This window comes from Malania oleifera, chromosome 9 (genome assembly GCF_029873635.1).
Source record: "Malania oleifera isolate guangnan ecotype guangnan chromosome 9, ASM2987363v1, whole genome shotgun sequence".
Taxonomy (NCBI): Eukaryota; Viridiplantae; Streptophyta; class Magnoliopsida; order Santalales; family Ximeniaceae; genus Malania; species Malania oleifera.
The window spans coordinates 87,674,606-87,693,460 of NC_080425.1; the positions used below are offsets into that span (position 1 = coordinate 87,674,606).

At 37.4% G+C, this 18,855-nt stretch overlaps 1 protein-coding gene across 2 annotated transcripts; it reads right to left on the bottom strand.

Annotated features, from left to right (window-relative positions):
• Positions 1 to 305: 305 nt before the first annotated feature.
• LOC131164598 (protein FLUORESCENT IN BLUE LIGHT, chloroplastic) lies at positions 306 to 12,334 on the bottom strand. Of its 2 annotated transcripts, XM_058121900.1 has the most exons (5): positions 12,133 to 12,334; positions 10,780 to 10,967; positions 9,999 to 10,161; positions 1,518 to 1,838; positions 306 to 821 (listed from the first exon to the last, which is right to left on the bottom strand). In XM_058121900.1, exons 1-5 carry the CDS (start codon positions 12,236 to 12,238, stop codon positions 619 to 621), a joined length of 981 nt encoding a protein of 326 aa, XP_057977883.1. In that variant the 5' UTR covers positions 12,239 to 12,334; the 3' UTR covers positions 306 to 618. The 2 variants fall into 2 exon arrangements, with proteins under 2 accessions (XP_057977883.1, XP_057977884.1); XM_058121901.1 differs by lacking the exon at positions 12,133 to 12,334 and having other exon boundaries at positions 10,772 to 10,967.
• Between the last annotated feature and the right edge of the window lie 6,521 nt (positions 12,335 to 18,855).

Below are 18,855 nucleotides of genomic sequence, written 5' to 3' on the forward strand. Positions count from 1 at the left end.
TTACGCGGGGTGGGGGGGTGGGGGGTGGTGTTGTGGTGGGAGGCGGGGGGCCGTATTTGGGTGGGTCAGGTAATTCAAACGAACGGATTAGTGCAACTTTGATTTTGAAATTTAAGTGTGAGTGAATTTGCATAAATTTATTGTAATTTTATATTATATTTATTTAAATTTAATGCAAATTTAAATTTAAGATTTTCCTAAGCTTAGAACAAAAGCATTTTTTATCAGTGGTTGTACATTTACTTCATGAGCTTCGCTGCTGCAGAAAAAACACAAATTGTTGGTTTACTCATGCTGCACCAAAATAATACTCAATAAGGGCCCATATTGATTCTCGATATGTTAGTAAAAAGTTAGTTAAGAAATGGGCAAAAAATATGATCCTTCTCCATGCTCGCTGCAGGTTACAACCCCAATTTCTCTAAATTAGAGAATTTGCCCACTGTCACCCAAAAATAACAATGGGGTAACAGCAAAAACAAAAACTCTTAACAAATAATTCACAAGGGAAGGGTTCTTTGCAGTTGGGTGTTATCCCAAATTTCTCTCCTATTATTCCAAGCCTCATTACTCATCACACTACCCGTCAAAAAAATTTCCCAAGGTCAGAGAAACTGATCAATCTGTTTCTAACCTTGCAATATACTTATCATAGAATTTCCCAGCTCGCTCAAGATCTCCCAGCTCTGTGTAGCAATCAGCTATTGCCCCATAAGCTTCTGTATTCCCAGACTCTTCTCCTTCTCGCTCAGATATTGCCAGAACCATAGAATGGTATTTGATCGCTTCCCGGTATTTGCCCTGCCTTTGCAGGGAAGCTCCTGAAATAAGAAAAGAGCTTAAAATGAAGAGGCCGTTTGTGCATATATGAGAACAACAAAAACATTTTAATAGATCCATAAGTTTACTTGCCTTAATATGTTGCAGTCAAAAAAAAAAAAAAAGCACTGCTTAGGGCAGTTGAAACTATGCTGGGAGACTATCAAGCAGAACATGAAATATCATCGAAGACAATACAGCATAGCCTTGAGAAAACCCACATCAAGTAACAGAAATGAAAACTCTTCACTGACATATGCTGAAGAACACTAGAGTGTACCATAAGCAGTTGCATGCAAAAAGAATAGGAAACAGACCAGAAGACACATAAACCATAAAATGCAGACCAGAAGTAGTAGCATATGGGGCACTGATAAAAATCAACTCAAACTATGGCATTCTGACTCTAGATACTTCTTGCTTGTAACATTTGGAAATCTCAAGATTAGAAAATGAATATTAGAGATCTCACCTTAATTGTAGCAGATGTTTGTTCAGAAAAATCAATAAAGATTAAAAAATTCAACAGCAAATAACAGTCAATTTTTATATTGATACAGAGAACATAAAAAACCCAGGTAATTTAAGATTTACTAATACTTCAAAATATCCTTACTTTTGGTTTGTAAATTTGCTGAAAAACCATACCAGCAGAACAAATGCCACACAACCAACATACATGGGGAAAGAAAACAGACCTAAACCTCTAGCAGCTTTCTTCGCCTCTATAGGATCCTTCAGATTCTGAGAAAGCTCAAGGGCTGTTTTGAACTCTACAAATGCCTTTTCTGGATCTTGATTCCTCAAGAAATTCTTCCCAGTTTTCAGATGAGAAATCAATTCCTGCTTCCTTGGATCAACAATTACCTCATTCTCTGCTATTCTACCACCAACAGGAGCATAACTCAAGCCCGGGGCATAAGATTCAATCTTAGCTTGCCTTCTTAGAGCTGTGTTGATCTGGCGTAGCTGCTCGTTTAGCCGCTCCAATTCTCCTCTCCTCTGTCGTGCAAGCAATCCTACAAAACAGACACAAAAGTATCTCAGCAAGGATAACCAAGAAAGGAGATGACATTTGTTTAGAACAAATTGCATACAATTTGCATCATTTGTTGCTACAAATGGAGAAAAATATCATGAATGTAATACTCATTAGCACAAAATATGTGGGAGGCTTTGTCATTTCCCTCATTTTACAAAACCCATCTTCCAGAAAAGTTATTTAAAAAAAAAAAAAACATGAAAAATTCTATCATGGGCTGGAAGAGAAAAAATGACACCAACAGCAGGTCAATTAAATGTTTCTAGGCTGGTGGTTCTAAGAAATGCTCGTGCACATCAGGCATTTTGGAATTAGAATGCAGTTCTCAACCTTCACACCTCAACCTTACAAATGAGTTGACACACAGGTCTCCTCAACCCTTAAGCTCTTGCACAAATTAGGTGTAGGTGTGTAGCACTTGTTAAAAAACCTAATCACTACTAGTCAATTTGAATTGAGGGACTGGATGGGAAAGGAAATGGAAAGGAATTGGAGGCCTTAAAAACTCATGCTTGAATTGACCCAAAGAGAGAGAGAGAGAGAGAGAGAGAGAAGGGAAAGGAAAATAAGGGTGACTTTTTTTTCCTTTCCTCTAATGCATAAGATGATTAGGAAGGAAAGGAAAGGGGAGTTAGTTTTTACCTGGCATCCTCAAAATTTTAGGGAAAATGATATGTTGCCTAACCTCTTCACTTGCATAATATGATGCAATCCTTTCCTTTTCTTTGTTTTCTTTCCTTGACTATTCAAACAAAATAAAGAGCTCACTCATTCACTCTCTTTTCTTTCCTTTCCCTTTCTTCTTTACCCCCTTTTAGCTGTCAAAACATATTGTAAATGTTCTCATCTATACAATATGCGTGCATTAAATAGTTTAGTCTTTTTTAGGTAGGGGTGGGGTGGGGATTGGGTTTAGTTGGGTTGGGGATTTGTAAAGATTTGATTAAAATGAATGACCTAACTTAAAGATAGGTCTCTCCCTCTATTTATAATACAAATTAAATACTTATAATGACAATAATACCCTTACTAATTCTCACTAATTAACATACTAACACAATAATAATAATACTAAAAGACATATATAACCTCTAACACTCCCCATCAAGCTAGAGCATAAATGTCATAAGCCCCTAGCTTGTTACAAATGAATTGAACACGAGCAGCCCCCAACGCTTTGGTAAACAAATCAGCAAGCTGCATGTCCAACTTCACATAAGTGGTTGTAATGAGCTTTTGCACAAGTTTCTCCTGAACAAGGTGGCAATCAACTTCAATGTGCTTTGTCAGCTCATGAAAGACCAAGTTGGAGGCAATATGAAAAGCAACTTGATTATCACACATCAACTTCATAGGCTAAAAATACAAAAAACCAAATTCTTTCAACATGTTCTTCAATCAGACAAGTTCACACATAGTGTGAGTCATAACTCTATATTCTGATTTAGCACTTGACCTTGCCATTACAGTTTGTTTCTTACTTTTCCAAGAAACCAAATTACCACCAACCAAGACACAGTACCTGGTAGTAGATCTCCGATCAGAAGGCGATCCAACCCAATCAGCATTTATATATCCATGGATATAAGTGTGACCCTAATCACGATATAAAAAACCTCTCCCAGGTGCACCATTGAGATATCTTAAAATGTGAATTACTGTGTCCCAATGATTTATCCTTGGAGAATCTAGAAATTGCCTCACAACACTTGTTGCAAAATACATATCCAACCGAGTAACTGTGAGATAATTCAACTTTCCAACAAGTCTCTAGTATTATCCAGAATTAGGTAGCAAATCACTTATATCCGACATTAACTTCTTGTTAGGATCCATGGGTGTATCAACCGGTTTAGATTCCAACAAGCCAGTTTCATCCAATAGATCAAGAACATATGTCCTCTATGACATAATAGTTCTAACACAAGATCCAAATACTTCTATATACCCAAGAAGTATTTCAATAGTCCCCAAATCTTTGGTCTGAAACTTAGTATGTAGAAAACATTTTAGACTCTGAATACCTTTATCATCATCACCTATAATAACAATATCATCCATATAAACAACAAGAAGGATCCTACACGATGAAGTATAACAATAAAACACGGAATGATCCACAACACACCGTCAAAGACCAAACTCAAGTACTACAATGCTGAAACGACCAAACCATGCTTTAGGAGACTGTTTTAAACCATATAAAGTCTTCTTGAGCCGACAGACTAAATCTGACTCCCCCTGAGCAACATGGGTGGTTGTTTTATATAAGCCTCCTCCTCAAGGTAACCATGCTAGAAGACATTTTTCACATCTAACTAATGCAAATGCCAGTGACATGTTGTAGCCAAGGAGATGATAGACAAATTGATGTAAGTTTGGCAACCGGAGAAAAAGTATAAAAAATAATCCAGACTATACACCTAAGTGTATCCCTTAGCAACAAGATGAGCCTTTAGACGAGCCACAGAACCATCAGAGTTGACTTTCATGGTGTAAACCCAACGACAACCAACCACAAGCTTGTTAGGAGGAAGAGGTACCAAAACCCAAGTACCATTGTCATGTAAAGCATTCATTGCTTCAACCATAGCATCCCTCCACCCTGAATGGTCTAAGGCTTCCGAAACAGATTTAGGAAAGGTAGTTTATGATAAAGCAGTGACAAAACAATAATAGGAGGGTGATAGGAAGTCATAAGAAACATAGTTAGAAATGGGGTGTTGAGTACGTGTGCGTGTACCTTTCTGAACAGCAAATAGGAGGATCAACATCATGGGAAGTACGATCATCTAACGAGGAAACCAAAGGCATGGTAGTAGAGGGGACTATCTTCCTTGGAGCCGCCGTCATGAATACACCTACAAATTATGATCAAGGCAATGACAAGGCGATGAGAAGGGCTCAAACTACATGGACACTCAGATGGTCGGTTGGGCAAGGACAGCAATGTAGAATCTAGAAGATTAGGCAAAGAAAGAGACCCATTGAGCTCAGAAGCGCTCAGTGACTAGGTGTAGTAAGGTGTAGACTTAAAGAAGGTAACATCAGTAGAAACAAAGAAGCGATGCAGCACATGATGATAACAACAATATCCCTTTTGAGTATATGAGTAGCCTAGAAAGACATATAATAGCACGAGGATCCAACTAATCCACCCCAGTAGTTGGTTGATTGTTGACACCTCAATTTTAACCAGGTCGTTTTCGAGAAAACCCGGTGTAATAAAAATTGACTTCGAATTTCAAAAATTGGAGGACCCTGCTTGAAAAACCTGGTATTTTTAAATCAAGTCCCGGTAGTTTTAATTTGAATCTCGGTGTTTTAAATCAAGTCCTGGTATTTTTATTCGAATCCCGGTATTTTTATTTGAGTCCTAGTATTTTTAATCGAATCCCGATGTCTTAAGTTGAGTCCCGGTGTTTTAAATTGAGTCCTGGTAGTTTAAATTGGGTCTTTTAAATTGAGTATTTTTTATTTGAGTCGTTTTTATTTTCGAGTCCGGGTCCGCCGTTGCCGGCTCGGGTATTTCCTTTTGCAAGATAAAATTGGACAGCAAAAAATAAATAAATAGGAAATTCAAAAAATGAAAAGAGAAGCATGTGTGCGTTGGGAAATAGTTCTCCTAACAAACCAAGCGCAGCAGGGGAGGGGGGAATATATTTCAGTTGGGATATTTTCTTGCTTTCCGCGGGCATTTTCGCTCCAAAATCGCACCACCCAACCCCTATAAAGGCTACTGTTCACGTATGCAACACGGGGGCTCGATCCACTGTTCACTCATCACCTTCAGAGGGGGAGTCTTCATTTTTTTTCTAGGCACAAGGGTAGGGATCTCCATCATTTCTTCACAGAGCACAACCCTCCAGATCTCACCATCTCTCTCACTGCCTCTCTCCCATCACCGTATCCAGCAATCACCTCCACTACCACCATTTTCACCATCATCTCCAACCAAATCGGCAAGCAGTCATCTCTGCTCGCACCACCCTCGCCATAACTTCGGCCACCCACTGCCATAGCCACCGTCACCTTCATGCGAGTAGCCTCATCTCTCGTTTTCCAGTATCTCTGCAATCTATCATCCTCATCTTTCTCCCATCTTTCCCAGTTCCACGGCCCCATTCAGACCACCGGCCACCTCCTTGGCACAACCATCATCATCGGAGCCCAGTCCCTGGCTCCTTCATCATTACTCTTCTACCTCCGTCTTCGTCTCCATCACCGAAACCGTCTCGCACCACGATTCATCATCGTTATTCGTCTTCTTCCCCGACACCATCACCAGTATCCACCTGCAGATCCCGCCATCTCTCTCTCTCTCTCTCTTTAGGTTTCCTGCTCTTCGGAAGTTCTGGTACGTAAATGTTCATTTGCATTGTTATTCATGGCATCATGAAGGTTTGAGAACCGTGGATGTGTGTAGTGGCCAGAGATTGTGCTTTGCTATATATATATATATATATATATATATATATATATATGGTATGGTTTGGTTTTAGAGAGAGGAAGTGAGGTTGGTAGTTTTGGTCATTGGGCAAATTGAATATAGGGCGTGAGAGGATTCCGAATAATGCCATGGGTGGTTTGGTTTTACGTTTTCGCGTATTGGCTCTCATTCTCTGCCTCTGAAATGTTATTTTCTCTCTCGAGTTGGTAAGTAGCAAAGGGAGTCTCATTAACTGCTATTTTGGTTGGTTTCTTTTTTATTTGCTTGCTGGGTCTACCCCTCACCTCTTGAAATCAGAGTAAAAAGGAGTGTGTTTCTGTGGAAATTTTTGATGGTTTGGAAGTGTTGTTGAACCCCTCTCACGACTCCTATCTCACACTATTACACGCAATACAGCTCACACACTATCACAGAATAAAGCACACACACCAACCCACCTAAGCATGCATACCACACACATGCACACATGTACACTCCTCTGCATGCAAATAACACCCTGTGCACACACCCATGCATGCAACCCACCCATGCACACACATCTACACTCATTCCATGCACACACTAACTCGTGCGCCCCGTACGCACCGCGTGTTGACATGGCCTTGACCGCCTAAAACGAGTTGACCCTTCTTGGACTGGTTCTTTCCCAAACCAGTTGGGTCTTCTGAATCGGTATGAAGCCAATTTAGCCTTTCATTTTATTTCCCATCTTCTTTTCAATTTTTGCAGATTTTGCCTTAATTCCCTTTTTGTTATTTAAATACTTCGGGAAAAACATTAAAAAATCACAAAAAATCAAAAATTTCCAAAAACGTCTTTGCACTAGAAAAAATCACAAAAATCCAGAAAAGTCTTAGAAAAACTACAAAAAATATTTTTGAGGTATGTTTTCGTCCTGAAGGAATTCGAAAACCTCCCGGAATACTATTTTCATATTTAGAAAAACCTACAAATTTCAAAACCCCGGGAGCGTATTTTGTACCTAATTTTCTCGATTTTTCATCCCGATGATTGCAATGTAAGGCATTGAGCTCTTCGGAGTACGATATGCCCCAATTCTGAGAGAATACCTATATAGTATTCATTTTGTGCATTTTCTTTGATTTTCGAGGGAGAGTAATTTTAAAAGCTTATTAGATTTATTTTAGGATAATTTTCGATTAATTTGGTACCGTTCATAAGAACGGGCGTGTAGGGGGTGCTAATACCTTCCTCTCGCGTAACCGTACTCCCAAGCCCGACTCTGGTGACGCAGATCGATTCTACCCCTAACAGGGTAAAAATCAAGTGTTCTAATCGCACTCCAAAAGGTTAGTGGTGACTCCATCACACTTTATTTTTCCACGAAAATATTTTTTTCAAAATTCACATCCATTTTTTCTGGTTCGCAGTTGCACCCATTTGCCAGAGTGGTGTCTGGCGGGTCTGGGACGTCACGACATTGATGAACAAAGGACACATACCCAAATATACGAGGAAGGTAAAATAAAGGTGAGGTGAATTAAGAAAGGAATGGAGTAGGTAATTCTATCACTGAGAACAGAGGATGACATTATGTTGATCAGATAACAAGCAATAAGTACAACATCACCCCAAAACACTTTAGGTACATGCATTTGATAAAGTTTAGTGCAAGTGATTTCAAGAAGATGTCCGCTCTGCAACCCTATTTTGTTGAGGAGTGTGGGTACAGGATGATTGATGAACAATACCACATTGAGTCATCTAAGTAGTTAATTGTGCACTGAAAAACTCTTTAGAATTATCACTTCGAAGTACTCAAATTGAGTCTTTATTTCAAAACAAAAGGCACAAAAAACATAAAATAACTCAGCACGATTAATTAAATAACTCAAAAGGATTTTTTATTAAATATAAGCAAAAGTCATTCTTAAATAATCACCCACAAAGGTTACAAAGTACTAGAAACCCAGCTAGGACACGATCCTACTAAGACCCCAGACATAGGAATGAACTAACATAAAAGGTTGTTTGGTAGAGAACTAAAATCACTCTGTGTAACAAAGGCTATCCTCTCAAAGCCAAATGCAAGAGCAGGCGTGCTAAAGGAAGCATGAAGGACACGAGAATAAACATTAACAAATTATGGGAGCTCGACACTACTAACTATCTAGTACCGAATTGCCTCAAACTCAGGTCTCAAGCCTGCTAGAACACGAAGGACTATCATCTGGTCCCTCTGCTTCTGCATCTCATGAACGTCGATAGTTATAGGTTGCACAACGTTAAGCTCTGAATGAATACACTTCATCTCTCCAAAATAATCTGCAGTGCTCCTATCTCCTTGCTGTAACTAAAAGTACTCTTGGGATAAATCATATATACTTGTAATGTTACTGGAATATAGAAGTTTGACACAATCCCAAATCTCCTTGCACGAATCTAGATGCATACACATCTGCACAATATATGGTTCCATCAAGTTCCATAAAAGGAAAACGATCAAGGCATCTCTAAGAACCCACACATCTTTTCTCTTCTCATCAAAAGAATCAAATTGGAGCAAGTGGTCAGATTTCCCTAATTCTGCTAAATAAATCCGAACAGCTTTAGACCAGTGAACATAGTTCTTTCCATCCAACTTTTGAGTCATTATTTGCAGCAGCGATGTACGAAACAAATTTTTGGGATTCATAGATTCCATCCCAACACTCACAAATCAGCAATCACACCAAAAAACAGGAAGAACAATCAAAACTAATCAGCACAATCACAAACTATGTTAAGCACCAACACAATGACGGAAGAGGTGAGCAACTCACCAAAGGATATAGCGCTTCCACAACACTCATAAATCAGCAACCACACCAAAAACAAGAAGAACAATCAATAATCAGAACAATCACAAACCATATGAAGCACCGACGCAACCACGGACAAGGTGAACAACTTAATCAACAGATATAGCACTGCCACAGCATCACAACTGAACGTACGAACACTGCCACGGCTCCAAAAAACTCAAAAGGAAGCTTTCACAAACCCTGAACAGAAATTAACGCAATACCACGAGTGCATGGTCGAAAAAGGTTGAATTTTTTAGCAAAAAAGTAGCCTAGCAGCTTGATAATATAATCTAGAGAAGAAAGCAGAGCATGGCAGAATTAAAAAGAATAATAATAATAAATGGCCAGAACTTCACTTATGCGCTGGCGTGTGGGTCGGCCCTGCTGCCATTTGGCCGGCGTGAGGGGATGCATTGAGTGCCCTCAGGTGATGGGATTTTGTGGATTGGGTCGTCCGCCCCGCGGGGGGGGCGGGGGGGGGGGGGGGGTTACTATGGGTGTATGGTAGGTTTTGTGATTTAGTAAGGGATGGAGGTGGATCTGGGAAGAACAGCTGCGAGAATGGTGTAGGGTTTAGATAGGATCTTGCTCTAATACCATGTTAACATTTGATTAAAATGAATGACCTAACTTGAAGATAGGTGTCTCCCTTTATTTATAATATAAATTAAATACATTCTAATGACAATAATATCCTTATGAACTCTCACTAATTAACATATTAACACACTCAATAATAATAATAATAAAAGAAATATATAACCTCTAACAAGATTCATGCTTACAATATAACACATTAAAAAAACAATAATATTTTGTGTATGGTCTTTTTTATAATGGAATGGAGCATAACCAAGGGTCACCATAAAGCTAAAGTTACCTCCAACAGTGGCCCCTATGAGGGCGACGAACAGAAGTAAAGGCATGTTGAAAGTAGAGTTATCAACCTCACATGTCTCTGCCAAAGCTTCAGGAGGCATGGTCAGTATCAAGGCATTAATCATAAGAAGTGCCATTGGAGGCAACTGAAGAGCCAGCACTCCCTGTCAAAATGAAATAAAGCTAGTTTATGTTTATTGAAATTTGAACATTTAGACACTTCTAATTAATTCAAGGAATTAGAAAATCTATTAGCTCATGGATCATTGCAAGAATTCTATCTCTATGCTTGTGGATAGCCCCCCACCCCCGCCCAAAAAAAAAGGTTCCTATTGATGGGACCATATTCTGGATTAGAACCATCATGCTCCCACCTCACATTTTTTGACAATAATGCAAACCGTGTTAAAATAAGACAAATATACTTTGAAGCATATATGAATGTCACTAATGAAAACATAATTTCATTAAATTACAATTATAATAATTTCCTTGGCCCAACTTTCATATATTTCAATAGCCAAACTTTGAGAAAGCAACAGATCGCCCAAGTTTATCAGGACTTAAAACCCTAAACCCCCACTGTCCCCCTTGGCACGTGAAAAATAAGTCTAGTAACTTTTATTTAACATTTTCATTTGCATTCAGGGCAGTAGTTCCCTGTATTTCAAAATAGGAGCTCGATTATCATGCTTATAAGCATGCAAGAAGAAATGTTAAATGCAATCACATAGTCTGAAGAGAATGGCTATTAGCTGACATGGGGTGACTCACCGTCATACCTGATGAGTAGTATCTGTTGAAATAGCATCATAATTTGGTGGATCTTTATCAATTTCATAACTTGCTTCTGCCTTAGAGGTCTGTAAAGCATCAAAACCAATATGCAAAGACTGCCTGACCCGTAATATTTGGGGAATTTCAAATGCTCCACAAAGAGCATACCTAAAGGATGATCTGCACTTTTTCACTTCAGAAGGAAGATAAGTCAATTTCCTTGAAAAAAGTGAGTGTTCAACTTCAGAGGCACACATAGCATGCTTAGGCATCCTAAATATACTAACAGCACAAAGTGATTTACATTGTCTTTTAGCAAACTTATAAAAGAATAAATAGGATATGGTTCACAAGGAAAACAGATTCCCGATTCCAAAAAAAGTGGTGCCTTGTTTGGCACCTATGATAAGCAAATTGTAAAAACATGACCATTTTACAGTATTATACAGATAGCTGCTGTTGTTGGAACTTTGAGGAGAGTGAAAACTATTAATACTCTGGAGGGAGCACAAATTTTGTTGAGCTCCATTGTTAAATTATCATCGCTACGATGGCAGGTCAACAACCATGCCGTCACTTGGAGATTATTTTAAAATTGTCTTCAGTGAACTGTTGTCTCACCTAAGCCTGTCCCTTCTCAATCACAATGTAATAATCTTCTCCAAGAACATCTAAACCATATCAAGTGGTGTTCCACATAAAGGGCTAATGTTTTTGGGCATACATTTTGTTAAAGGATTAGCAGATATACATTTGAAAAAAAGAAAAAAAATGGTTCACATATCAGATAGAAGCCAAAAATTACAACAGCAGATTTATGGAAACTTTATTTACAAAAAGGCATCTAATTACCATAACACATTATACTAAAGCAATATGATGTAGAAAGACTATTTTTCCACTTAATATACTGTTCAGCACACAATCAACCAAGAATAAACATATCAATGAGACAATCCTAATTTGGCCAAAATTCAGCTTATAAACACGCTTGCTTTTAAATTTTGTTATTTTAGATTTTTCTTTTGTTCTGCTGAAAATGCAAGCAATCGCCTAACACCGTGGAAACTCAAATTCTGAAAATTAAAAAACAAATGACATTGAATAGTTCTTTTAGGCATCCCACCAAATGGGGGCACAGTACAATACCCCTACCAAAACAAAAAGCTAAACATTGTTTAGTTCCTCAAACGTTGAGAGAAAAGAAAATAAAACAAACAAAACAAAGGAAGACGGCGGTTTCCTTTAGCTTTCTCTCGTTCCAAACAGAAACAGTGAGCTTCATCTGGAACGCAGAAATTACGGATAAGCACAGAGAACGGAAGCGCAAACAACAACAATAAGAAGAAATTACTGACCGTAAAAGCGAGGCTTTGGGGCGAATTTGAGGGGTAGCCGGGAAATGTGGCCGGAGACTGATGGAATGGGCAAGGAGGAAGAGTAACGGACGACGACCACCGCCATTGGTCTTTCGGATAGAAACCGCAGTCCAGTGGCTTCTATCCGAACGAAAGCCGGAGGACATAAATGCCCCCGAGATATTTCCAAATTATACGCCGAAGTTAGGGGCGATTATCTGATCCTGGCGCCAGGTTGGACCCAAAAGTAAAGTTCCAATAGTTTCAAAATTAGCTCCTTGTTTGGGGAATGATTTGTTTGGAGAAAAATGAAAAGAAAAGGGCAAAAATAAAAAAAATAAAAAATAAATTATTTTATATCATATTTTCTTTCTATACCAATTATTACTAAAAAATAATTTAATATTTTAATATGATTAATCTTTTTCTCAATATTAAATATGAAAAAGTGAAAATTTTCATACAATTTTTTTCCCTTGTATTGCATGGTTGATAAGTACTTTGACACGAGACTTGCAAATTAAATAAGGTTTTTGGGAGGTTTTGAATCCCAATAATCTTCAAGAAGGCTTTTGAGAGAGAGAGAGAGGGAGAGAGAGAGAGAGAGAGAGAGAGAGAGAGATTGAGATTTTTTAGACTTTGTTGTGAATGTTGGGAATTAACAACAAATTTTCAAAATCTGTGAGAAACAAAATAGAGAAAGAATACACACCAAAGAAAAATCAATCACACGCACAAGACAGTATTTACGTGGTTCGATAATTTTGCTTACGTCCACAAAGTTGCATGGATTTCACTATTATCATGAAGAAAAAATATAGAGAGTGCGGCGATACAATGCTCTCTCTCTCTCGCTCTCTCGCGAAGTGTGACCACTTACACTAATCATCCAAAAATAATCATTTTATATGCTGCGCACAGGGTTCCGAATAGGCTACAAAACGGGTCCACAAAATTTTCCCGGGGGCAACCCTGGCGGCCCAATCCTTTGCTCCATAGATTAAGCCTTATGATAGAAATCTCTCATTAAAGAAAAGTCGGGTCATCAACCAAATTGAACGCAACTAGGCTCCACAAAAGCCCAACAAATCTCTTACTTGGAGACTAGTTCAATCACCAATATCAATTGTAATCCTCCAAATGAACAGTCTCTCATCCCTGCAACTTATCCTCCTGTCCTCAAGCTAGAAGACCAACTAAAACTGCACACAACTTCAACTTCTCAATAGTGACACCCTTAGTCAACATGTCTGCTAGGTTCTTAGATCCACAAGTCTTCTTAAGTATTACCAACTTATCTTCAACAAGATAACGGATAAAGTGGTATTTTGTCTGTATATGTTTCGACTTTGAATGAAAAGCTGAATTTTTGGCAAGAAAAATTGCACTCTAACTATCACTATGTAAAATGCCCATCTTTTACTTCTTACTTATTCGTCTAAGAAATCATGTAGCCAAATCATCTCCTCTCTAGCTTTAGTTGCTGTAACATACTCAACCTCTGTAGTAGACAAAGTAACAATTTTTTGCAGATTTGAAACCCAAGATATAGCTGTACCACCTATAGTAAATACAAACTTAGCAGCACTCTTTCTACTATCATTATCACCAGCAAAATCAACGTCTACATAACCCTGCAGTTTCAAACTTGTACCTGTGAAGTAAAGACATATATCTAATGAACCCCTCAGATATCTCAAAATCCACTTCATTGCCTCCCAATGCTACTTTCCTGGCCTCCTCATGAATCTGCTCACAACTCCCACTGTATGTGCAATGTCTAGCCTTGTACACACCATAACATACATCAAGCTGCCAATAACTGAGGCATAGGGCACCTTGCTCATATGGTCCCTTCTTCTTCTATCTTCGGTGACTGTTCCTTGCTTAGTTTGAAATGACTACCCAAGGGTGTGCTCACTAGTTTAGCTTCATTCATGTTGAACCTGCTGAGAATTTTCTTCACATACTCTGACTGTGAAAGTTTTAATGTACCATTAGCCTTGTCTCTAATGATTCTCATTCCAAGGATTTTCTTTGTAGCTCCCAAATCCTTCATTGCAAACTATTTTGACAATTCATTCTTCAGATTATTAATCTCCTCAATGCTAGACTCTGCAATGAGCATATCATCTACATATAACTATAAAATGATGTAAGAATTGTCAAAAAACTTAACATAACAACAGTGATCAACTTCACATCTCTTGAACCCAATTTTATGCATAAAACTATCAAATTTCTTATACCACTGTCTTGGAGCTTGTTTTACACCATACAAGCTCTTTCTCAGTTTGTAGACTGAATTCTCTTGTCTTTAGACAATGAACCCTTTTGGCTGAATCATGTAGATGTCTTCCTCCAAGTCACCATGAAGGAATGTCGTTTTCACATCTAACTACCCAAGATGTAGATTTTTCTGCAGCCACCATTCCCAGTACCAGTCTAATTGTCAACATCTTCACAATTGGAGAAAATATTTATGCAAAGTCAATGCCCTCCTTTTGCTAGAACCCTTTGACAACTAATTTGGCTTTGTAGCGCTTACTACCATCATGTTCATTCTTTATTCTGTATACCCACTTGTTGTGCAAAGCCTTTTTCCCTACTGGCAATTCATTCAGTTCCTATGTCTGATTCCCTAACAAGGAATCCATCTCATCTTTCATGGCTAACTCTCACTTGCTTGAACTTTCATCTTGCAAGACTTCATCATAACACTCTGGCTCACCACCATCAGTTAGCAGAAGATAATTTAGAGTAGGTGAATAATGTTGTGGAGGTCTAATGGTCCTGGAAGATCTACGAACAGCAACTACAGGTGTATTCTGATTTACCTATGATTCTACATTCACCTTATCATCTTCACCCCTTTCTTAGATAGTACTTTCAATTAACTCATCTAAGTTAACAAACTCAGATTTCTTCTGATCTATCTCTGTGACATCTGATACTACAGTTGACCTGTCTTTGTACATAACCTATTCATTAAATATCTCATTTCTACTTCTGATGATTTTCCTATTTTGTTCATCCCAAAATTGATAGCCAAATTTCTCATCACCATAGCCAATGAAATAATATATTTTGAACTTTGCATCAAGTTTACTATGAGCATCAGAATCAATGTAAACATAAGAAACACAGTCAAAAACTTTTAAGTGAGAAAACTTTACCTTTTATTGCTCCAAACCTTTTCAGGAAGTCTAAACTCCATGGGAACTGAAGGTCCTTGGTTTATCAAATAAGCTACAATACTAATAACATCAGCCTAGGAAGTTTTTGGTAGTCCAGCATGCAACATCATACTCCTAGCACGCTCCTTGGGAGTTCCGTTCATGCGCTCAACCACACCATTTTGTTGTGGTGTCCCAGGAATGGTCTTTTCCATTCTGATTCCATGTGTAGCGCAATACTCTTTGAACTCTCCATCTATGTACTCTCCTCCATTGTCCGACCTCAAACACTTTACTTTCAAACTTGTCTCTGTCTCAACCATAGCCTTCCACTTCTTAAAAGTTTCAAATACATCATATTTATTTTTTAGAAAATAAACTCATACCTTTTTGGTTGACTCATCAATGAAAGTAATGTAGTACCTTGAACCTCCAAGGGATGCAATGGGAGAAGGCCCCCACAAATCTGTGTGCACTAACTCCAATTTTTCAGCCTTCGGTGTTCTGCCACTTTTCAAGAAACTCACCCTTTTCTGCTTTCCTAAGATGCAGCTTTCACACAAGTCAAAATCAACAGACTTCAATTCTGGTAGTTTCCCTTTTGACAGCAACATCTTCATTCCTTTCTCACTCATGTGACCAAGTCTGCGGTGCCATAAGCTTGTATCAGTTTTGCTTCAGCAACTGCAATTGTGTCTCTTGGACTTGAGGTCATGTATAGAGTACCAGATTTCTTTCCATGAGCCAATACTCTGGTTTCCTTTGTAACCTTCCAAGTGTCACCAGCAAACAACATTACATGCCCTTCATCATTAAGTTGTTCGAAAGAAATAAAATTCCTTTTCAGGTCAGGAATATGTCATACCTTCTCTAGTAACCAAACAGACCCATTGGGCAATGACATATGGACGTTTCCCATACCCACAACATCCAAGGTTGTACCATCAGCCAAATACACCTTACCAAAATTGCCTACAATATAGTTCTATATGATTTCATGGTGTGAAGTGGTAAGAAATAAAGCTTATGTGTAATAACTCAAAAAAAAAATAAAAAAAAATAATTAATTAAAATATTTAATTAATTAAGTGGTTAAACACTATTAAATTAATGTATTAAATAAACAAATAAAAAAAATAGTATGAAAACAAAATGAGTAATTATTAATTAATTAAATTTAATTAAATTAATTAATTAAATAAAAGAATAGTAAAAAAAAATTGAAATAAAGATATATATATATATATATATATATATATATAAAAGATTTAATAATATAATAATATATATTAAAGGTAATAAGATGGATTGGATTTCAATTTGAAATCCAATTCCATCTTCCTGCATCTCCCAGCTTCGCTCTCTCTCAGTCTCTCTGTACTTTCTTCTTCTTCCACTCTCCGTCTTCGTCTCCGTCTCTCTCTCTCCCCTTATTTCTCGATAAATATTCGACCAATCGGGAAATGAAAGGTGTCGTTAGGTTCCTAACTCCGACATCAACATTTCTATTGGGGCAGATTTGTCATGGGAATGACTTAGGCCATATTAATGGGGAAATGTATATTTTCCCTAATTTCTTAATTTCTAGTTAAATTTGCTGTGAAATCGACGATCAGGCACCACCACTGGGTCCTAATCGTTGTTATCGTCATTTTGGCGTAGGTAATTTTTTAATTGGGATTTTCTAGGCCCTACTCCAAAGCGAGAGTAGGATTTGAAAAATTTGGCAATTTGGCTAAATTTAAGGGTATATTTATTTATTTAGGAATTATAGTCCTAGGAAATATTTAAATAATATTTTATTCAAGAATAATTTATTGAAACTAGGAATTTAATTTCAGGGTCCGGGTGAGCGCCGCAAGTATTTTTCAGAGTCTCTGTTGGCGTAGTTCAAGAAACCAGGTAAGGGGAAAAATATATATTAAATCAGAATTTTTATGAATTTAATGGAAAAATAAATTGTGTTATATGTACGTGTATATGTTTCAGTATGGGTAAAATTCCAGCCATTTAAATTATATTTCCTTCGAGTTTAGGGCTGTTTATTAGATATGTATGTGTGAAAATGAACTGATGAAAGTGGAAAGATATTTTCAGAATATTTATGTAAGACATGAAAGGTATTTTTAGTATATAAACATTAAATATTGGTTGGCTTATTTTACAGGCAGTGTATGAATTTTACTATTAAATTGTGTGGCATGAAAATTTGTGCAAATATATGTTAAATGTATGAGATGCAGGCTAAGTAAGTAAAACCATGAAAATAAAATATGATATGGACAATGTTGCCTGTGTATGTTAAATGCAACCATGTAAATGTAAGACAGCTAAAAGACAGCCATGTTAGTAGATTTAGCACACTTCTGTGTAGACTAACTGATGACAGCTAAAAGGAGCTGTGTTAGCAGATCTAGTATGTTTCTACGTAGACTAACTGATGATGGCTAAAGACCAGTTGTAGTACGAAGTAATGAAATGAAATGTTATGCAATGAAATGACGATGAAATGACAATGAAATGAAATGACAAAGGTAAATGATGTAAATGGGAAAGAGTCACTTAAAGTGAAACGAAATGCAAAGTTAAGTTATGAACAGGAATGAAATGTGAATGATTGAATAACGATGGAAATAATGATGTATTATGATATTAGAAGTATGTATATATGTAGAACATGTTACAATTGGGCGAGGCGTACCTTTTGCTTGAGGGCTTGCTGAGTAAGGCGAGTGCACTAGTAGCTTCAGATGTGGCAGTAGCTGCATAACGCACTAGGACAGAGGAAACCTACATGTATGGGCGGGTAGAATTTCCTATCCTTAGGGCCTTTGCCGGTAAACTATTGTTGAATGCGTGAGTACGAGATCATTTTAACACATGAGGGCTTACTGAGTAAGGTAAGTGCTCTGGTATGTTTTAATTGTGACCTTAGGGTTACCTAAGTATCAGAGCAGAGGGGTGCTACTTGTATGGGCGGGTAATCACCCCTATCCTTGGGTAATCTCGTGGGTTAAACATTTGTATGTGATTGTTTAGGTTTAGAAAACGATTTTAATGTTATATGATGACTTGCATATTAAATAAAAATGATATCTATCTATCTCATGTTGGCCACACGCTGAGTTTAATATATTGTTTCTTCCCTTACTGAGATGTGTCTCACCCGAATATGAATTCATTTTTTTTTCAGGATTTCTCAGGATCGAGCTTTGAGAGCTCGAGATTTTATAACATTTTTGGAAGATATAAGAAAATTGGTATATTTTTATGTTAATTTTGATATGTATATTTTATGTTTTATGTCTTTATGTTTTAAGTCAGATATGAAAGGATAGTTGTGAAACATACTAGTATTTGTGGATAATGTTTTGGAGACATGTATATATTTGAATACAGGTGGATGATTAATTTATTATGGTTACTGGTTAGAATTAGTAAATTTTGGTATTATGTTATATGGAGATTATGGTTATATTTCCGCTGGATATATTATGGATTATGAATTATCAGGTATAACGCACCGGACCCGAATTTAAGGGTTTTA